This window comes from Ovis aries, chromosome 14 (genome assembly GCF_016772045.2).
Source record: "Ovis aries strain OAR_USU_Benz2616 breed Rambouillet chromosome 14, ARS-UI_Ramb_v3.0, whole genome shotgun sequence".
Classification (NCBI taxonomy): Eukaryota; Metazoa; Chordata; class Mammalia; order Artiodactyla; family Bovidae; genus Ovis; species Ovis aries.
Genome location: NC_056067.1, coordinates 59,378,738 through 59,396,577, shown reverse-complemented (window position 1 = coordinate 59,396,577; position 17,840 = coordinate 59,378,738). Strand labels below are relative to the sequence as shown.

Here is a 17,840-nt window from a genome sequence, read left to right as displayed (position 1 = left end):
GTGGGTTCTAAATTACTTCCACAGCTCCCCTGGTGGCTCAGTGGTAAGGAATCCACCTGCCAATGCAGAAGACATGGGACACATCCCTGGCTGGGGAAATTCCCACATGATGTGGAGTTACTGACCCCGTGAGCCGTAACTACTGGGCCAATAATAATAATAAAAATACTTGATTTCCAAAGTTTATTTCCTAATTTTTGCCCATTTATTATTCCTATTTTCACTTCATGTAAATTAGGCACATGCTATTAGTCTCATTCGGGTACAAAAAAAGGCATCAGGAAATATAATTGCTCCACTATGGACAGTGTGGAGAGAATAACTCAAGTGCAAATTATTAGTATATAATCCCAAAATTGCCTATTCTTGGATTTCATCATTAAAAGAAATTCTTCTACCTTCTTTCAACCTGGAGAGCCTTTGGCACATTGCTAGTTTCTGTTATGAAGAACTGAGGTGGCATAAAGCTGTGTAGCTGGAAGAAACATGATCCATTCAGAGTTATGGAACAAATGATACAAACTTTATTACAGCACAAGACTTATGATACATTCTGAATAAAACAGAGGCACAACATAAATGACAGCAATTAATTTGAAGCAGATACACACACATACTTTTCTGGTTCTTTTGACTAAATTTTCTTCAACAAAACTGCTCTCTTCAATATCAAAGAATAAGTTTCCATTAATCATTTATATACAACAGCAATTCCCAGTTAAGGGAGAAAATGCCCAGCATTTCCCTGGTATAACTTCTCCCAAATAGTCAGTCCCCAGTAACCTGTCAACTCTCCTCCCAAGAAAAGCCCAAGTCCCGTAATATCTAGCCTGCCCTTTTCATGGTCAGATGGTACAACATTCAGTCCTAAAACCCACGGTGGCCTATCTATGGAAAATGAAGTTGCTCAGTCGTACCTCTTTGCGACCCCATGGATAGTAGCCTGCACCAAGCTCCTCCATCCATGGGATTTTCAAGGCAAGAGTACTGGAATGGGTTGCCATTTCCTGCCAATAAGAATGATGTCTTAACTTTTTATATGATTCTGTCCCTCACTGATTGTAATTCACACACCATTGAATTTGATATTTTAGTGGCCCTGTTTACCCACAAAAGATGGATATGAATGAACCACAGCTAAGGAAGTCTGCCCCTTCATCTTACTCATTTCTTTGCAGAGACCATCATGAAAGTCTCAAAGAAAGCTGTAAGTTTTCAAACCTTGCGGAAATGTCATGAAAAATAATGTCACCTTCTCAAGAAAACTCAAGCAATTAAATACACACTGAAGATAATGGGTCATTTCCACACGTTATTAAGTTTCTACACACTTGACATAACTATACTGCCTTAATAGGTTAATTGTTGGAAAACTTAAGACTTATTCTTAAAATGAATTCTATGACCTGTTGTAAGAAAGTCCAAAATTTTACCAAATTCATTACTGCTATACGGATTCTCCCCGATATGAATTTTGGGGGGAATCTTGAGGAAATATGGTTTTCTTCAATGTGTTTCCAAATTCAGTATATCTGTAGTTTCTGACCTGCATAAATCACTTCATTATGTCCAAGGTGAATATTTGATGTAAAAAACTACACAATATTCGTTACCTGCGCAAGCTTGCTCTCCATATAAATCCTCACGTTTCAGTTTTGATCAATGGGTTAAAGCTTCAGTGTGCAAAATTTGTGTGGTTTCTCTGAAAGACATATATCCTGAAGTCTAGTGCACTCAGAACCCTAGAGAAAGCCCTTGCCCATCCACTTCCAAGACTCTTCACTATGGAGTCTTACCTAATACCTCAATCCAAGGTGAAACTTTTTCCACTCCCGTTGCATTTGTAAAGCACTGCTCCAGTTATGTTCCCCAACTTAGACATTTGAGTAAAATCCTTTTCACAAATACTGTATTTGTGTGATTTAATTCCAGAATATATATTCTCAGATACCTAAAGAGAGGCAATTTTCAAAACTAGACATGGAAGCCTGGCATGCTTCAGTCCATGAGGTCGCAAAGAGTCGGACACGACTGAGCAGCTGAACTGAACCGAACAGCTTGGAAGGCTACCATGCTTCAACTAGAAAGCTTCAGCAGTTAACATTCTCATAAGAGTTCAACATATGGCGTGATTCGTCTCAAAATCCAAACCAAATTTAGGGTTTGGTTCCACCTTGTTCTTTTGGTGACTGCAACGTAACAAGATCCAACATGTTGGGAACTGAATATATGAAATTTCTAGTTTATCAAACAAACAAACAAAAATTCCCATCATACAGTGTGGATTCTCAAGTATTTCTGGGTTTTCCCTGGTGCTCAGTGGTAAGGAATCCACCTGCCAAATAAGAAACATGGGACAGATCCCTGGTCTGGGAAATTCCTACATGCTTTGGAGATATCCTGTAAGCTACAGCTATACGACCAAAAACAAATGAATACAAAATATAATTTACTTCCGAATGCTCCCAGCTCAAAAGGAGCTATCACTTTTAACCTTATTTCTGAAGCTTTTTATTTCCTAATTTTTGCACATTTACTATTCTTATTTTCACTTCATGTAAATTAGGCATATGCTATTAGCTTCATTTTGGCACAAGCGGACATTGGAAATATAACTGTCCCGTTATGGACAGAATGTGGTGTAATAACTGAAGTGCAAATCATTAATATATAATTCCAAAACTGTCTATTGTTTGATGTCATCATGAAAAGAAATTCTTCTACATTCTTTCTACCTGGAGAGCCTTTGGTACATTCCTAGTTTCTGTTATGAAGTTGAGGTGGCGACAGACTGTGTTGTTGGAAGAAACATGATCCATTCAGGATTATGGGAAAGATGATATAAATTTTATTAGATCACAAGACTTAGGATATATTCTGAGGAAAACAGAAGTACAACATAAATGGCAGCAACCAGTGATGAAACAGATACACACGCCTACTTTTCTGGTTCTTTTGATCCCATTTTCTTCAATTTCCAAGAAGTTTCCATTAATCATTTATATGCAACGGCAACCGCTAGTTAAGGGAGATGACCAGCATTTCCCTGCTATAATTTCTCCCACGTGATCAGTCTTCAGTAACCTGTCAATTCCCCTCCCATGAAAAGCCCAAGTCCCTTAATGTCCAGGTTGCTCTTTGCCTAGGCAGATGGTACATCATTCAGTCCTATAACCACGGTGGCCTGTGTACAGAAGGGCATCCTGAACATAATGAGCATGCTGAGTTATATCATGGTTTGACATGGTTCCCTGTCCCTCGTTGATCCTAATTCACACACCATTGAATTCGATATTTTAGTGTCCCTGTTTACCCCGAAAGATGGATATTAATGAAGCACACCTAATGAAGTCTGCCCCTTCATCTTACTGATTTCTTTGCAAAGGCCATCATGAAACTCCCTAAGAAAGCTATAAAAGTTTTCAAACCTTGTGGAAATGTCACAAAAAATAACATCACCTTCTCAAGAAAACTCAAGTAATTAAATATACACTGAAGATTAGCAATCATTTCCACAGGTCATGAAGTTTCAACATACTTAACATAATTATACTGCCATAACACAGGAGGTTAATTGTTGGAAAACTTGAGATTTTGAACTGAAAATGAATCATCTTGTGTGATCTGTTGTAAGAACTGTCCCAAAATTTTACGAAAGTCATTACAATTCTAAGGATTCTCCCTGATATGAATCTTGGGGGAAATCTTGAGGAAAAACGTATTTCCAAATTCTGTGTATCTGTAGTTCCTGGCCTGCATAAGTCACACCCATGGTGTGAATATCTCATGAAAAAACTCATTATTTCTGTAAGCTTGCCCTCTCAGCTTCCATCATTTTGATCTTTGCATTAACACTTTAATGTGCACATTACTTCTGTGTGGTTTCTCTGAAACATATATTCTGAAGTCTAGTGCACTCTGAAACCTGCAGAAAGGCCTTCTCCATCTAATTCCAAGACTCCTCTCTACTATGGAGTCTTGTCTAATACTTCAACTCAAGCTGAAACTTTCTCCACCTCCATTGCATTTGTAAAGCATTGCTCCAGAATGTTTCCCAGTATTGATGTTTGGGTAAAATTCTTTCCACAGATATTGTATTTGTGTGGTTTATCTACAGGATATATGTTCTTAGATACCTAAAGAGGGAGCAGTAACTGTGACAACTGCCATAAAAGTTGCATTTCTAAGTATAAAGTATTTGCTGAACACAGAGATACAGGGAGCACCTAAAAGCCTTGCCACATATTCTGCTCTAGTAAGCTTCTCTGTAGTATGGATGATCTGATGGTTGGTGAGATGTGACCCCGAGTAAAGGTTTTACATACTCATGTCACATGTAAGCTTTCTCTGCAAAATGACTGCTTTACTGAAGCCTGAATTTGGATTGTTGCCTAAAAACCCAACACACTTATTACATTGATACAGTTTTTATCTAGTGTGAATATTCTCAAGAAGCCTAAGGTATAAACAAAAAGCCTGGCCACGTTGATTATCTTTGGAAGTCCTCTCTAGTATGGGTTACCTGATGTCTTTTTAGGCCTGTATGCCACCTGAAGGATTTGTCACACTCATATTTATAAGATTTCTTTGCATTATGAATTCTCTGATGATGGGAATCATCAGCCTGTTATTGAAATCCTGGCTGCACATATTTACATGATTTCCTCCACTGGAGGGACTGACTGTACTCTGAATGTATGGAATCTTGCCGGTAGACATTTTCTCGTGTTTTGTAAAAAACTGAATGCCGTCCAAAAGACTTACCACATGCACTACATGGGTAAGATTTCAATTCAGAATTAATTACCTGAGGATTAGTTAGATCTGAATACAGAATCAAGCCTTTGCCACATTGACCACATTTGTGCAGTTTCCTCCAGTTTGACTTTTCGGAAGGTCAAAAACCTCCCATACTTTACTTCAGTCACTACATTTGTATGTTTTTACTGTAGTACTGATTCTCAGATGATCCTTGTGACTGCAGGCTTTGTCATATAATTTCCATTTATGTGGCTTTTCTACTGTATGAACTGCCAAATGGTCAGTTAAGGCTGAACATGAACTAGAAGCTTTGCTACATTCATTTCATTTGTACGCTTTCTATACAGTATGAATTCTCTGGTGAATTATAAGGCCTGAACTCAGATTAAAGGCTTTATCACACTCATTACAGTTGCACTAAAATGCTTCTCACAATTGTTCCATTTTTAATAGTTTTTTCCACTATGAATTATCTGATGCTTCCTACGACGGTCATTTCAAGTAAAACACTGGCCCCATACATCCCATTTCTATGCTTTCTCTCCGTTAAGGCTGACTGAGCACTAAAGTTTGTAACCATTGTTTCAACTGTAAGGTTTCTCTCTAATATGAATTCTCTGATGAACTGCAAGGTTTGTGTTTAGATTACAAGCCTCAACATTGAGATCACATTTATGTTTTCTCTCCGTATTAATTCTCTGATGAACTCCATGTTGTGCACTTCAAGTAAAGGATCAGCTACATGCAACACATTTATATGGTTTCTCACCAGTATGAATTCTGGATAAACTGCAAGCTTACCAATATGACTAAAGGTCCTGCCACAGACAACACATTCATATGCTTTCTCTCCAGAATGAATTCTCCGATGAACTGCAAGGTTTGCAGTTTGACTAAAGGCCTTGCCACAAACACCTCTCGAATATGAGTTCTCCAATGAACTGCAAAGTAACAGCTGGAATTGAAGACTTTGCTCCATAGATACATTTCTGTGCTTTCTCTTCTGTATGAACTGCCTGATGGAGAGTTAAGGTTGATCTGAAACTAAAGACCTTGCCCCATACATCACATTGATATGCTTTCAATCCAGTATGAATTTTCTGATGAGATGTAAGGCTTCCTTTTACCCTAAAGCCTTGCCACATACATCACATTTTTATGGTTTCTCTTCAGTATGAATTTTCTGATGAGTTCTAAGGCTTCCATTTACACTAAAGGCCTTGCCACATACATCACATTCATATGGTTTCTCTCCAGCATGAAGTCTGCAATGCACTGCAAGTTGTCTGCTTCGAGTATAGCCACGGCCACATACATCACATTTATATGGTTTCTCTCCAGTATGAAGGATCTGATGAACTGTGTGGCTTTCTTTGCGAGTAAAGGCCTGTCCACAGAGATCACACTTATATGGCTTCTCTCCAGTATGAACTCTCTGATGAATTCCAAGGTGTGATTTTTGAGTATAGCCACGACCACAAACATCACATTTATATGGTTTCTCTCCAGTATGAAGGATCTGATGAATTCCAAGGTGTGATTTTTGAGTATAGCCACGACCACACACATCACATTTATATGGTTTCTCTCCAGTATGAAGGATCTGATGAACTGTGTAGCTGTCTTTGCGAGTAAAGGCTTGTCCACAGAGATCACATTTATATGGCTTCTCTCCAGTATGAACTCTCTGATGAATTCCAAGTTGTGACTTTCGAGTATAGCCACGGCCACATATATCACATTTATATGGTTTCTCTCCAGTATGACTTCTCTGATGAATTGAGAGGTAACACCTGGAAGTGAACATTTTGCCACACAAATTACATTTGGATGCTTTCTCATCTGTTTGCACTGCCTGATGTTTATTTAAGGATGACAGTGCAAAAAAAAGTTTGCCACAGCTGTTACATTTGTAAGATTTCACTTCAGTATGAATCCTCCTATGAATTCTAAGTTGTGTCTTTCCAGTAAAGCCACAGCCACATATATCACATTTATAAGGACTGTCTCCAGTATGAATTCTCTGATGAATTACAAGTTGTGACTTTCGAGAATAGCCATGGCCGCACACATCACATTTATATGGCTTCTCTCCAGTATGAAGTCTCCAATGCATTGCAAGTTGTCTGCTTCGAGTATAGCCACGGCCACATACATCACATTTATATGGTTTCTCTCCAGTATGAAGGATCTGATGAACTGTGTGGCTTTCTTTTCGAGTAAAGGCCTGTCCACAGAGATCACACTTATATGGCTTCTCTCCAGTATGAACTCTCTGATGAATTCCAAGGTGTGATTTTTGAGTATAGCCACGACCACAAACATCACATTTATATGGTTTCTCTCCAGTATGAAGGATCTGATGAACTGTGTAGCTGTCTTTGCGAGTAAAGGCCTGTCCACAGAGATCACACTTATATGGCTTTTCTCCAGTATGAACTCTCTGATGAATTCCAAGGTATGACTTTCGAGTATAGCCACGGCCACATATATCACATTTATATGGCTTCTCTCCAGTATGAACTCTCTGATGAATTCCAAGTTGTGACTTTCGAGTATAGCCATGGCCACATATATCACATTTATATGGTTTCTCTCCAGTATGAAGGATCGGATGAAGTACCTGGCCTTCTTGGCAAGTAAAGGCCTTTGCACACACATCACACTTATATGGTTTCTCTCCAGTATGAGTTCTCCCATGATTTTGAAGTTGTGCATTGTGCTTAAAGCAGTGGCCAAATACATCACATTTATATGGTCTCTCTCCATTATGACCTCTCAGATGTATTTGAAGGGCTGTGTTCTGTTTAAAGTTGTGGCTACATACATCACATTTATACGCTTTCTCTCCAGTACGATTTCTCTGATGAACTGCAAGGCTCACATTATCGTTAAATGTCTTACCACATACGTCAGCTTTATATGGTAATCTTCCTGTATGGATTCTTTGATGTCTAGTGAGTTCTGAGTCCTGAAGAATGGTTATGCCACACTCATTACTTTTGTAAGATTTTTTCTTGTGTCCTCCTGGGTCTGGGGCCTGTTCTGAGGGATGCATAACAGCACACTCATTTTTATGAGAATTGCCTTTGCGGACACGATGAGTTCTCTGAATTAGCAAAACTGAGGCACTACTGTTGATATTCGTCACAACTTGACTACATTCAAAAATTGTCCCTTCAGACGGAAGCATCTGCAATTCATCATGAAAGCTTGATCCGAGCCTTTCAACAGGCTTATCTCCTGCATCATTTCTACTCGGATGATCTCTTCCATCAGTGAGATTTTTGTTATGAGATATAGATATTCCATTGTCTCTTCTTTCATTATCTGTCCACAGACTCTCCCAACCATCTACATTTTCCTGTATCTGCCTGAGGAAAAAATCTTTAATTTCAGAAGTTTCGGCTCTCCCAAATATCACTCTTTGAAAAATTTCTCCTTTTCCACTGTTTCCTTTTGCTTGTAATTTCATGGTCATATCTATACGAGACACATCTACAAGATATAAAGAACCATAGGTATCCTATTAATTACAATTCATAAAAAATTTTTTCCTGTTGAACACATGATATTATACCAAAAGTCATACCCATCCTGAACAGTATTATGAATCTCCCCAATGATGAACTTAAAAACATAAGGAACACTATTGGAAAACAACTCTTTAAAAAAGAAAAGAGCAATCACACAGAATTCAAATTAATTTTAGGGTACCCAAGTTTGAAAGACACAATCAGGAAAACATTCATTGTATGCAAACCCATGTCAATTCTCAACGAAGAAGATATTTTCCCACCATGATCTCAAAGCTCATTCTACTTGGTAATAAACACACTTCTGTCTCATAATTGAGGATAAAAAAATAGCAAAAATTCCATGGATGGGGAGATTGGCAGTCCATGACACCACAAAGTGTCAAACATGACTGAGTGACTAAGCAAAAAAGGATCAAAATAATCCAAAGGGAGCATTCTAACGAATACTCTAAAACATAAACAGCAGTTGACAACTGTTCAACAAATACTGCATAGTGAAAATAAAGAATTTGTTAAAACAGCCCCCCTCCCCATCAGTGCTTATGAGATCTTACTTCTCTAACCATGGATTAAACCCAGGATCACTGCAGTGAAGAGCTGAATCCTATCCACTGGACTGTCAGAGAATTCCCTAAAATAATTTTTACAAAAAAGATAGAACACTTTTCTAAATACCTCTTATAAATCTACAAGTAAACAGACATACAGGCATTTTATAACAAGTGGTTCATGTGAGTTATATTTTGTAAAACATAAAGACTGTCATCTTTAAATGACAAAGAATTAATAAATGAAATCTTTACTTAAATAGCAGCCACTCAGTATAGCAATTGCTTATCTATACAGTATCCTTCACTTACTGAGTTCATCGGCTCTAAGACACATGTAAAGGAACAAGCTTTGGGGCGTTCCTTACAGCTGAGAGGTAAAGAATCCGCTATAGAAGAGGAATTTTATTTGAAAACCTACTAACTAGAGTCAGAGACAAACTCTTCAGAACAAACTATAAACTAACAATATACAGGATGTAATGCAGACAGAGACATGTCACAATAACCATGACATGAAGTAAATATGCATTTTAAGCAAAAGTAGCAAAGACTAATAGCGTTTTGCCAAGAAAATGCACTGGTCATAGCAAACACCCTCTTCCAACAACACAAGAGAAGACTCTACACATGGACATCACCAGATGGTCAACACCAAAATCAGACTGATTATATTCTTTGCAGCCAAAGATGGAGAAGCTCTATACAGTCAACAAAAACAAGACCAGGAGCTGACTGTGGCTCAGATCATGAACTCCTTATTACCAAATTCAAACTCAAATTGAAGAAAGCAGGGAAAACTGCTAGACCATTCAGGTATGACCTAAATCAAATCCCTTATGATTATACAGTGGAAGTGAGAAATAGATTAAAGGGTCTAGATCTGATAGATAGAGTGCCTGATGAACTATGGAATGAGGTTCATGACACTGTACAGGAGACAGGGATCAAGACCATCCTCATGGAAAAGAAATGCAAAAAACCAAAATGGCTGTCTGGGGAAGCCTTACAAATAGCTGTGAAAAGAAGCATCTGAATGCAGGGTTCCAAAGAATAGCAAGAAGAGATAAGAAAGCCTTCTTCAGTGATCAATGCAAAGAAATAGAGGAAAACAACAGAATGGGAAAGACTAGAGATCTCTTCAAGAACATTAGAGACACCAAGGGAACATTTCCTGCAAAGATGGGCTCGATAAAGGACAGAAATGGTCTGGACCTAACAGAAGCAGAAGATATTAAGAAGAGCTGGCAAGAATACACAGAAGAACTGTATAAAAAAGATCTTCACGACCCGGATAATCACGATAGTGTGACCACTCATCTAGAGCCAGACACTGGAATGTGAAGTCAAGTGGGCCTTAGAAAGCATCACTACGAACAAAGCTAGTGGAGGTGATGGAATTCCAGTAGAACTATTTCAAATCCTGAAAGATGATGCTGTGAAAGTGGTACACTCAATATGCCAACAAATTTGGAAAACTCAGCAGTGGCCACAGGACTCGAAAAGGTCAGTTTTCATTCCAATCCCAAAGAAAGGCAATGCCAAAGAATGCTCAAACTACCTTACAATTGCACTCATCTCACATGCTAGTAAAGTAATGCTCAAAATTCTCCAAGCCAGGCTTCAGCAATACATGAACCATGAACTTCCGGACGTTCAAGCTGGTTTTAGAAAAGACAGAGGAACCAGAGATCAAATTGCCAACATCTACTGGATCATGGAAAAAGCAAGAGAGTTCCAGAAAAACATCTATTTCTGCTTTATTGATTATGCCAACGCCTTTGACTGTGTGGATCACAATAAACTGTGGAAAATTCTGAAAGAGATGGGAATACCAGACCACCTGACCTGCCTCTTGAGAAACCTGTATGCAGGTCAGGAAGCAACAGTTAGAACTGGACATGGAACAACCAACAGACTGGTTCCAAATAGGAAAAGGAGTACGTTAAGGCTGTATATTGTCAGCCTGCTTATTTAACTTCTATGCAGAGTACATCATGAGAAACGCTAGACTGGAAGAAACACAAGCTGGAATCAAGATTGCTGGGAAAAATATCAATAACCTCAGATATGCAGATGACACCACCCTTATGGCAGAAAGTGAAGAGGAACTAAAAAGCCTCTTGATGAAAGTAAAAGAGAAGAATGAAAAAGTTGGCTTAAAGCTCAACATTCAGAAAATGAAGATCATGGCATCCGGTCCCATCACTTCATGGGAAATAGATGGGGAAACAGTGTCAGACTTTATATTTTGGGGCTCCAAAATCACTGCAGATGGTGACTGCAGCCATGACATTAAAAGACACTTACTCCTTGGAAGAAAAGTTATGACCAACTTAGATAGCATATTCAAAAGCAGAGACATTACTTGGCCGACTAAGGTCCGTCTAGTCAAGGCTATGGTTTTTCCTGTGGTCATGTATGGATGTGAGAGTTGGACTGTGAAGAAGGCTGAGTGCTGAAGAATTGATGCTTTTGAACTGTGGTGTTGGAGAAGACTCTTGAGAGTCCCCTGGACTGCAAGGAGATCCAACCAGTCCATTCTGAAGGAGGTCAGCCCTGGGATTTCTTTGGAAGGAAGGATGCTAAAGCTGAAACTCAAGTACTTTGGCCACCTCATGCAAAGAGTTGACTCACTGGAAAAGACTTTCATACTGAGAGGAACTGGGGGCAGGAAAAAAGGGGACGACCGAGGATGAGATGGCTGGATGGCATCACTGACTCGATGGACGCAAGTCTGGGTGAACTCCGGGAGTTGGTGATGGACAGGGAGGCCTGGCGTGCTGTGATTCATGGGGTCACAAAGAGTGGGACCCGACTGAGCGACTGAACTGAACTGAACCTTTGAGGCAAATTTCCTGATGGTCTAGTGGATACCATTACACGATTACATTGTAGGGGGTACAGATTCCATCCCTGAGTGGAGAACTAAGATCCCGCCTCCCACATTACCGGGGACCAGCCCTGGTTGGATCCAGGGTATCCTAAGCATGGACGGCATTGGTGATGAGAGATTTATTTATTTAGAGATATAGAAGGAAATAAGGATTTTTTAGAGATATAGAGAGAGATAAGAAAGAATGTTGCAGTTAAGAAAATAGAGGAGAGAAAGGCTGATGTTCCTTGGTTTACACAGAAAGCCAATAAAGTCCCAAGACAAGGGACTTACACCATTCACGTAGGCCACATGCGCCCGCCTGAATAGTGGAGGGTGCCCCGCCTTGGGCTCCCTCTCGCGTGGGTCTTAGAAGCCCAGGCAGAGAAGTGAACACAGCACACCCCTGCACTCCAAGGGATCAGCCTGAAAAAGAGAGTAAGAGAGAGAAAGAAAGAAAACGAGAATTGACACGGGAGAGCCAAGCAATGATGAGGTGAGACCCAAAATTTTATTTTTCCAGGGGGCTTATATACCTTAAGCTGTACATAGAGAATAATGGAAAATACAAAGTCATGCAGGGTCAGCAGCCCTGACCCTTATTGAGATCAGGCTTTCTCTCTGCATACCTATCTGTATACACAGGTCTTAGGTGATTTACCTCATCTTCTGGCCAGGAGGCCTATTAGCATTTTATGGCCCTTTTCTGATAAGGGTCGGTCAACCAGAAAACTTATTTGCCCTAAAAGTGTTGTTCTTTCCCAAGTCTGGTGCCACTCTCAGAAAGCACTAAAGTTACATTCTTATATAGCAAGGATACAATGATTTATAACAAAGAAAGAGGAGTACAATGATTTATAACACAGAGAAAATTCATTAACTCAAAAGTCTACTGCTAACATCAAAACTACTATATTCCTTTTTCTACATCCCAATTACATTGATTAATATCTTTCCAGGTGCCTAAAAGATAAAGGATATGGAGGCCTGGCAGCAATCATTAACTCAACAATGAAGCCCTTCACCAATATAATTTTTTGCTCTTTAAAAAGCTCTATATCTTTAAGATGTTTTAAGCTTCCCATGCCTCTTGCGGTTGGGAGGCTGTAAACAATCATAAGTTGTAAAAGTCCAGGTAAACCTGTCAGGCAAGTTAGAGAGCCATCAGATGGGTTTGAGCTGAGACATTCCTTTTATATGCAGGAGACTATTAACTGGAGCTCTAAGTTAACTTTTTCTAGAAAAGGTGGGCATTGATAGCCCCCTGTTAATGTCAGAGGAGTTGGTGAAAGTCATGAAGTAATAAGACAGACAGATTCTAGTTTTGGGGTTGTCCCTCAAGACCTGACTTGCCTTGCCCACCAGGTCTCTCCACATGACTGGGATCTCCTGTGCTGGCTCCCGGCACCACATGGTTTAGGAAAACAAAAAAAAGTTAACTTCTGACCTTTTCAATAAAACAGTCAAAATTCTATGACACCTAAAAGCATGAATTACCTCAATTTTTCAAATAAAGGTAGTAGATTCCCAGGGTTCATGAGCATAACTCCATGGCACATGAAAGTAAAGAGCAAAGCAGGAGTGAAACCCAGACCTACAGATTCATACATGTTCCTAACCACCAGGGCCCACTTGGGCAGAACAGATTACAAAAGGTTACAACAAATTTCAGGACTTTAAAAAGATAAGGTCAAGTGAGACGCAAGAAATGCTCTGGGTAACTAACGGCCTTACTCAGCCATCTCACCTATAAATGGTTTCCCAAGTACCACCCCTCTACATATCAATAGAAGTCGTGTCTGAAAATGTGGTTCAGTGGATGAGCATGGGTCATTTTGTACAGTATGAGCATGGACGGAAGGAACCTGGAGCCTGATTCATATATGCAAGACGGGATCGAAGAGAAGATCTCAGAGTCCACTGTCCTTACAGGCTTCCTGAGTTACAATCACAGAAGATCCAAACCACATTCTTGTTACACACATTCCTGAAGGTTGTGGTAAAACCAGTAACAACAGGAATAGCTGAGGGTTCTGAACAGGAAGACAGGTTGAAGACAGCTCTGTGTAGGATCTGAGACACCAAATGCAATCAAAGATTGGCCATTCTCTTTCCTTCTTCCAGTGAGGTCTCCCAAGTGCAGCAAATAGGAAGAGAACCAGGCTGGCTCCAGGGATTGCAGCTCTGGAAGTGTTACCATTGCTCTACATGGACCAAAGAGTGGACATCCCATGGAATCCAGCACAGAAGGGGGACAAAGAGGAATCAGATCCCTTTGAAACACCTCATCACATGCTCCCCAAAATCAAGCAACAACACTGACAGAAGTCAAATGACACACTGCTACAGATCATAGAAAGACCTACCCTTTGGGACCTCTTTTCTTGGGGCCCACTTTCCATAAACCTCTCTCCTTATATTAAAAATCACTTTTTTCATTTGTAAACAGCCACCTGTAAGTCAGACTGAATTTCTTTTTCCCTAATAAAATGTAATTTTTACATAGGAGACAGATGGGCTCCAGATTGGAAATCTACAATCAGTCACTCTTCTCTCTGCATTCCCTGAGATAAGAGATAGATGGGCTCCAGTTGAAGAATCTATAGCCAAAAAGTACAAGGTAAATAGCCAGTCTTTGTCTCCTACCTCAAGGGAATAATCACGGCAAGGACAAAGGAAAAAACCCTGTCTATTAACGGAGACACTACACATGTGCAGAAAGGTTGCTTGAGGTCAGTCAGAGCATAATTCAGGCCATAAAGAGTCTTGCTTCTCCCAGAAGACTTCACTTCGAGATACAGCTTGGTTAGGGTGTGCGTTCACACACCAGGGGAGGGGCCTAAGACAAATTAACCAGAGGGGACAAAGGAAGGTGACTGGCCAGAGGGGACACGAACACCTGGAAAACTGTACCTTTAAAAAGAATTGACACTTCCCAAAGGTGGGGCGCTCTCTCTGAGCTAGCCCCATACGCCTTTCTGCATGTACTTTTCCATTCAATAAACATTTTCCTTTACTCTTTACCTTGTGCCTCTTCATCTGAATTCTTTCTTGACTAGGCAGGCAAGACTAGGGACCTTAGTCCTAATTACTGGCTGCTGTGGTCCAATGGTCAGGACTCCTGGTCTGGGAAACAAAGACCTTGCTTCCAGCTTCCACTTACTTTCACTCATTGCTATGAGCATCCAACTCAATTTCATTTCTCACACCTCTTTCACTGAAAACACACACTTTACTTTCCTTAAGCAACCATGAACTGTGCTTATATTGCATTTTCTGTATTAGTGAACATAAATACTACTGATAACTTCTAAAAATATTTGCTTTCTTATAGAGAGCATCTCAGGGTAGCACCAAACATATTCATCAATAGTCCTAAATCTCTCAATGTAATACAATAGAAGTATTACACAATGTGGATGACTCAAGAGAAGTCTTAACTAGATGAGCAAACATTAATACTAGGTATTTAATATTGAATATTTCCCAGTTCACATGAACCTGAAATTCATTTAGATTAATTTCCCTTCTAATTGATTTGTATGCACTTACTGTTTTTTTAAAAAAATTCATTTATTATTTTTGGCTTCACTGGGTCATCATGACTGCTCTGGCTTTCTCTCGTTGTGTCAAGCGGGAACTACTCTCTAGTTGTGGTGAATGAGCTTCTCATTGTAGCTACTTCTCTTGTGGACCACGAGCTCTAGAGCATGTGAGCTTCAGTAGTGGTGGTGTATGGACTTAGCTGCTCTGTGGTATGTGGAGTCTCCCTGGACCAGGGATCAAACCTGCCTTTTGTACTGGCAGGTGGATTCTTTATCATTGAGACACCAGCAAAGCCCAAGTGCTTCCTTTCTTTTAAAGCCAATTGAGTAAGAGCTCATTTACAAATAAATCTCAGCAATATTATCCAAAATCAAAGTCACATTCTGAGACATGCATAAATCCAGACAGATTTAAAATGTCTCTCTGACTCTACTGGAGTTGGTATCCTCCTCCAGGGGATCTTCAGAAGCCAGCAATTGAACCCACATCTCCTATGTCTCCCACACTGGCAGGCAGCTTCTTTACCACTAGAGTCATCTGGGATCCCTGGTAAAGGTTAACTTCAAGCCTTTCTGTAGGCAGGGCTTTTAAGAAGCTAGCTGTTTTTATTCCATATGCAAAAAGAAATGGTTTTGTACTTTCAAAAAAATAAAGGAAAAATCATTTTAACCAGTTTTCTCCAGAGTCTAAAGAATATCACAGCAATCCTTGTGTCAAAAAACTTACCTTCCCTTTCAATAGTCACAGTTTTATATCTAAAATACAGAGCAAACAGTGCTTGACTGTGATTAACCAGGGCAGATGGATGATGAAAATTATACATTGTCCATCTGGGGAAATGGGGGTCTTCACTTGATCAGAAGAATCTGAAGGGGAAATGAAATTTGCTAGAGTGGGGGCAGGAGTGGGGGAAGTTGGGCTCCCCTTCCCCACTGAGAGACAGGGGAAGTTAGAAGGGGACTAGCTGATGGAGAGGGAGACAGAGGGATGGGAGGGGTGAAAGGCCACAACAGGACAAAGATAATGAAGACAGAAAGACAGTGGGGGACACTGTTAAGAGACATGGGCCAGTGCAGGAGAGAGCCCACTTAAAAAGTGAGAATTTGATCAGCTAATATATAATTTGACATTGTAATATGGACAACCATTGTCACTAATTGCATAAATCTGTTTCCAGTTGTAACTTCCCTTCAGATAATTTTAAGATCGCTTTATGTACCTCCTGTACTTCCCTGGTGGCTCAGCTGGTAAAGAATCCTCTAGCAATGAAGGGGAGACCTGGGTTCGATCCCTGGGTTGGGAAGATCCCCTGAAGAAGGGAAAGGCTACTCACTGCAGAATTCTGGCTTGGAGAATTCCATGGACTCTATAGTCCATGGGGTTGCAAAGACTCCGACATGACTAAGTCAGAGCGAGTTTCCCTTTGATTTTATGTACCCTACGGTCGGAGATAGAAGGATCCAGCCTCTCACCCAGCAGGGTGAGAGTCTTTCTCAACAGGTGAGAGTCACAAATATTCAGTAACTTCTAAGGGTACAGCCCTCTTTAATTTAAGCTTCCAATTCTCACACCATCCAGGGAAGACATCCCATGTATCAGCTAACTAGTAGTAATGCAAATCTTCCTATTAGGGAATAAAAACTTCATCAGCCTTAACCTCATTCTTCTTACAGAGTGGTATTTTTCTCACAAATACTGCTCACAGGGCCAATTAAAGTTTTGCCAAACGTTGTCACTTTTATCTCAAGTTCAAAGATTTGTTAACAAAATAAGCCACTTGTTCTGTAGAAGTAAATAATACAAATACTTATTATAGAATTATTGAGCTGACTTTCAATATGCTAACAATAAAAGAAAAGTAGAAACAGCAGAAGATACATCACCAAATTGGGTTCTGACCAACATCCAGACTCAAACAGCACTGGGAAGTCCTGGGCCACAGCCCATCGGGAGACCCAGTGGGGAAAAAGTCCCAGGCAGCATGTTATGGTCATGGGTGAGACTTCAAAGATTGCAGTTTGGGGTTCCCCCTTATAATCCCAGAACGCTAATTGATATCATCAGCAATCTGTGAGCAAACAGCAGCTCTGGTTGCATGTTAATACTATTCTTTGTCTTACAAAACTTATAATGTTGCTAAGCCTGCAGCTGAGTAGGCCAGGGTCCCTCCAAGGGCTCAAAAACCTCAAGATTTGTCCCCTATCTTATTTCTGGTACTGCAAGCCTCACACTCACAATAGGCAGTCAGGGCACTCACAGTCAGGGCAGTGTCCAGTCAGACTAGAAGCAAGCTCAGAGGCCTCCTTTAGAAAGGACCTAGACCGCCTCCTGCATTGCCAGGTGTAGAATCCCACCTGTTTTGTCAGCCAAGAAGTGATGGACATTACAGACGGACAGAAAAATATTCACAAATTAATTTACTATCTGCGTCCTTCTGAAAGCACAGGAAACAGTATAATATGCAGATACCTGGGTTTCCCCGGGGCTCAAAGGTAAAGTATCCACCTGCCACAAAGGAGACACGGCTTTGACCCCTGTGGGTGAAGAGCCCCCTGGATGAGGGCATGGGAA

At 40.2% G+C, this 17,840-nt stretch overlaps 1 protein-coding gene across 3 annotated transcripts in view; it reads right to left on the bottom strand.

Annotated features, from left to right (window-relative positions):
• Positions 1-501: 501 nt before the first annotated feature.
• LOC132657138 (zinc finger protein 665-like) overlaps positions 502-17,840 on the bottom strand; it is a 35,788-nt gene continuing 18,449 nt past the window's right edge. For all 3 annotated transcript variants that reach the window (XM_027978025.3, XM_027978024.2, XM_027978026.2), the window contains one exon: positions 502-8,259. In XM_027978025.3, the coding sequence (XP_027833826.2) occupies positions 5,918-8,259 (2,342 nt within the window). In that variant the 3' untranslated portion in view covers positions 502-5,917. The remainder of the gene's footprint in view (positions 8,260-17,840) is intronic.